General features: G+C 38.1%; 1 protein-coding gene across 1 annotated transcript; it reads right to left on the reverse strand.

Annotated features, from left to right (window-relative positions):
- Window positions 1-2,071: 2,071 nt before the first annotated feature.
- SARC_02476 (hypothetical protein) lies at window positions 2,072-2,725 on the reverse strand (the record flags this gene model as incomplete). The annotated part of the gene is made up of 2 exons (XM_014303756.1): window positions 2,072-2,090; window positions 2,130-2,725. 2 exons carry the CDS (start codon window positions 2,723-2,725, stop codon window positions 2,072-2,074), a joined length of 615 nt encoding a protein of 204 aa, XP_014159231.1.
- Between the last annotated feature and the right edge of the window lie 2,009 nt (window positions 2,726-4,734).

Raw genomic sequence — 4,734 nt, forward strand, 5'->3', positions numbered from 1 at the left:
AATAAATATTCGAATGGAGAAAATGGTGCAGGATATCAATTAGAGTGGTGCTTGGTCATAGACGCTGAGATCCTCAATCGACGTTTAATTTTTATTCAGTACTTAATTTTATAACCGCGTGTTGGCATAAGATAGCTTCTCGACGTTGCTATTAGTAACGCTTCTTGATGTGTATATCCGACACACGTGCATGCATCCCATTCTAATTGTACAACTTATGTCAAACTTCGGGGTGAACATTTGTCTTGGTATGTACCAATATTCCATCTAAGTTTATCTAAGTTAATGCCGGTGTACGAATGAGTTACGCCAATTGTGTAACCGCCATCAGAATTCATGTTTGGATATCCGGCAACATAGCATATTGTACCTATCTTTTAATGGGATTATTCGCGACTTTGGAGGAAACAGGTTCGCATCATCAAAGGTATTTTCTGATACTCGGCACAGCCCGGATGATCTGATTCGGAGCATTCAAGTCCGTCGATGTTCATACCCTCAGCATTATCAGCAAGATAACTAAAATCCTAAACACGTTGATATTGAGACGATGACTGGAACTCCGGAGCTGTATGATGCGTATGGGGACTTCGGAGTCATCACCGCTCTCCAATCCGATTTGTCTGGTAATATAGGTATCGGCCTCTCCACTATATGTATTGATCATGGATGGGAAGTTGTTGATGGAAAGCTACGTGTCTCTACTAACGAGTGTTGTGTTGTCTTGAGTCGTAGTTTGTGAGGGTACTTGCACGCGGCGGTGCCGGACCACACCACCAGTCCGACAGGGGCATACACACTAGAGGTGATCCTTGCTGTTTTGTTTACAGAATGAGAGCGATATAATGTATGTGTGGTAGTGGTGTGAGTTACTCATGACGCACTTTGCCTTGTCTGTTTATTCGAATATTGAATACTGAGGATTATATGGTAATAGATATATACAAAACAAGTGAAGCTTTGTCTTCGATCCAAAGCATTGCAGTTACTCCTTTTATTCTGGTTGAAGGTGTGGAGGAAATTACTGTGGCGGTTTCCACAGTATATTAATTGACCATTACAAACGTCAATATAAAGTACAGGCAATTAAAACATAGATCAGTTTTTCACATCGACAAACAATCTGGAGGTCGATAAAAGCGACAAGCTTTTATGGTTTAAATGAAACCCAATAATATCTCAGCGACGCTTTTCTGCCATGGTTTTACTGTGCATCTTATTTGTAGTTAATATTTGTTTTGATAGTTAGATTGGCTTTACACTCTACAGAAATGGCCCTCTGGATTTGGGTAGCGAATATCGTAAATTGAGCAAGAGGGCCATTTTCAACGTCATTATACCGGATTCTCAGTGGTGCCAATAGCATTCCTATAGAGCGGTGAATGCAATACCGCCAGACCCGCATTTTACAATTCTGTTAGGCAGTGTCTGGCTTGTGACAAACAATAAACGTATAATAGAATTGACAACACGAAAAACTATATCACCAAAAACGCAAGTGGTCAGCATCAGTTTTACGACCGAAAATTTAGAGTCGAAATTAAAAAGGAAAACTAGAACACTGAACAGGCTACAACAGTTTAATAACATGTGTTTTTATTTGCCTTGAAACGAGAGTCCGCTATTTACACTAAACAACACGTTTTAAAAACCGACATAGCAAATATTTTGGTACTCATTCGTGACAATATTTGGTGAGATATTGATCCGAGAAGACAGCCTGTCCCGATTTAGTGTGTACCTTTTGTATATAAAAATATGTTGTATATATTGGTACGTATGTTCGTCCATGTCATTGGAATATATGAAACGATATTCAAATATGTATATATGGTATGCTTCTGGTCTACTACCGGGAAATCTTTCGCTGTAGGCAACTATACACGCCAAAAGAACAAATATATTATAATAGTACATGAGAAGCCCCCAGGAGCCGCTATGTGCATCCAAATATGTAGCTGCAGCCTATAAATATGAAACAAACACCGGCCTAGAACAGAAAATGCCGTATTTTGGACGGTTTCACCGATATAATGTAAATATGGTTACTTTTTTTATTTGAAATTTTTATTTATTTACTTGCTTTGACCCTACATTTTGAACTTGTTGGAATGTATTTGTCTACTAACCTGAACAGTTCAGGCGTTTGTAGTGAATTGATCACGTACACCGAGCCATCCTTCAATCGTAGTGCAAGATAATTAGTGCGCTTCCGCTTGCGAAGCGGCGTGGATATATCATCTGTGTGTACATGATCAACGTCAGCTATCAGAGACCAATTTATCCTGTACTGCAAACTCGCATCGTCATTTGACAGAATGATCAATCCATACTCATCGGCACTCACGAGGATGGCCGTACGGCGCTGGATCTTGACAGAGTAGCCTTCAACTGCTTTCTTGCTCTTCACATTACCCGCTAGAGAATATCCTCTGTAGCCAGGATAGAACTTTAGTGTGTCGATTAGTACCTTGGGATCTACCTCTGGGCCACGAGCATTCACGGACGGTCTCCACAGTTCCGCCTGTGACTGTGATGTGCCGTTGTATATGCTTGTGTGTGAGAGCGAATTCAATGGATTGATGGTGCAGTCTTCACTGTCCAGACAGTCTATGCTGATTATATTGGTGTGATGATCAAATGGTCTGAGTATCGACGTGCGCTTAACCAGGTTCTTCAGCGGATTCCCGTAAGTGTTGTATTGTTGGCCAACGTGGTACATCATAACGTGTGATATATTCAAGACGTTGCAAGTGTATTTTATTTTGTCATTATTCAAGAAGTTTCGATTGTAAATATGGCAGGGGTCTGTGTCCTATATATATACGCAGCGTCCCAAACTTTTAAAAATGACACGAATTTACTACTTATTAGGCGTGAATACTGAATACCGTGTATGTTTTTTGAATTTTGAATTTTGTTTTCCCTAATGGGTAATTGGGCATATTGTAAGTGTTTTTTTTTTGGAAGGTGAACAGGAGTAGATTTCTTCTGTCAGCTGAGTGAGCTAACATCTAAATATTCGTTGCACAAAATAATAAATGCATTGCCAGCAGCAGCTAGGTTGCAGGATATACTTTTATACAAAAGGTATAGAAAGGGCACCTCTACTAGCTCATACCTCATAACTCATATAAGGCCATCAGGCATAAGCTCAAGCTGAGCTAGCTCAGCTGGTGCATACAAACCTTTTTTAGAAAGTCAGGACACGTAGTAAACTTTTGATTGGATATTTCGAAACCGGTATTTTATAACTGCTATTCGCAAAATCGCCTCATACCCTGATTTGAGATTTTCTTCTCCCTCTCTCTATGTAGTGTGTTCTGTATGATACAAGAAGTGTACATAGATTAGAGTAGTAGCACTCATCAGGGCAAAGACCTCTCATGCTCTCATGAATATTTATGGGCTATGTATGGGCTATGGCTAATAGAGTAATAGTAATTGCCAATTGGCTCCATATTTACTGTTTTCAGCGTTATCAGTTATCACTGTTATCATGAATTCATTAAGGCAGTGTTACACTGTTTTTAAGGATGTATTCATTTTTTTGTTTTGTTTTTGTTTTTTATAAATATTTCCAAAACAACAAGTGTTCTCTATTTACTCTCATTATTCATTGTTTTTCAAAATAGCTCGTCCGCAATTGAAATATATTTTTTAACAAAATATATTTTTAATAGCTCGTACATAGCGGCGCAGCCCCTGATTTTGATTTTGATTTTCTCGAGTACAATTTTATTTTTGCTATTTGGTGTTTTCCCCAGCTGCAGCCCCGGCTAACCTGAAACCTCATAACGTTTAAAACGTTAGGGTCAAGTATATTTGAGTGGTGACAAATTCCAGGTCAAGCACGGAGCTTAATTTTGCCCTAACATTTTGGCACTGGTTGGCTAATAGTCTCAGTCTTTCAGATATAATGGTAATTTGGTTCTATGTACCTTGTTTTGAAGCCAAAAGATATAAATATGGTCCACTAGATGAGCGCTGTTATCGAAAATGTTGGGCCAAATTCAGTACATATAATCATATATACGTTGCTAGGCAAAAATAAAATGACCCGTTAAACGATAAACGTTGAACGTCTAATCAAGCTTGAATAACGGTATTTAGCCGTACATAGCGGTAGAAGCCTCTAGTGTAGGTTATATCAATATGGATGTACTTTTGTTTCAAAATAACTATATAATAATTTATACAGTATGTATTTCATTGTATTGGACTTCAGTACTTCACGAATCACGATTGATCGACTTCCTCTCACTCTCTAGAGTTAGGAGTGACTTCAGAGACCAATGATAGACTCTCTGTATGTGTATAGTATGGATTACGATTTATGGAACATCTAACATTTGTTAATTTTTTTGTTTTGCTTTATATATGGATTTGTTTTTAAAAAAGAGCTAAGAGTAGTAAAAGAACTAGAAAGCTGAGTGAAAAGACCACAAGTCCACAAGTCTTGAAGTCCCACGAATCGAAATAGAAAATACTTTTACATTCACTTCCAACATTGTGCATTGTGCAAAGCTGACAGAAGAATTCAATTTACTCCTGTTCTCCTTCCAAAAAAAATTCATGCAATGTCTTCTTCAACATTGTGAATTGTGCAAAGCTGACAGAAGAATTCAATTTACTCCTGTTCTCCTTCCAAAAAAAATCATACTATGTGCCCATGCTACTGATGCTAGAACAAATTTAATAGTAAAAATGCATGGTATTCCAATATTATCTTGT

Source organism: Sphaeroforma arctica, assembly GCF_001186125.1.
Source record: "Sphaeroforma arctica JP610 unplaced genomic scaffold supercont1.112, whole genome shotgun sequence".
Taxonomy (NCBI): domain Eukaryota; class Ichthyosporea; order Ichthyophonida; genus Sphaeroforma; species Sphaeroforma arctica.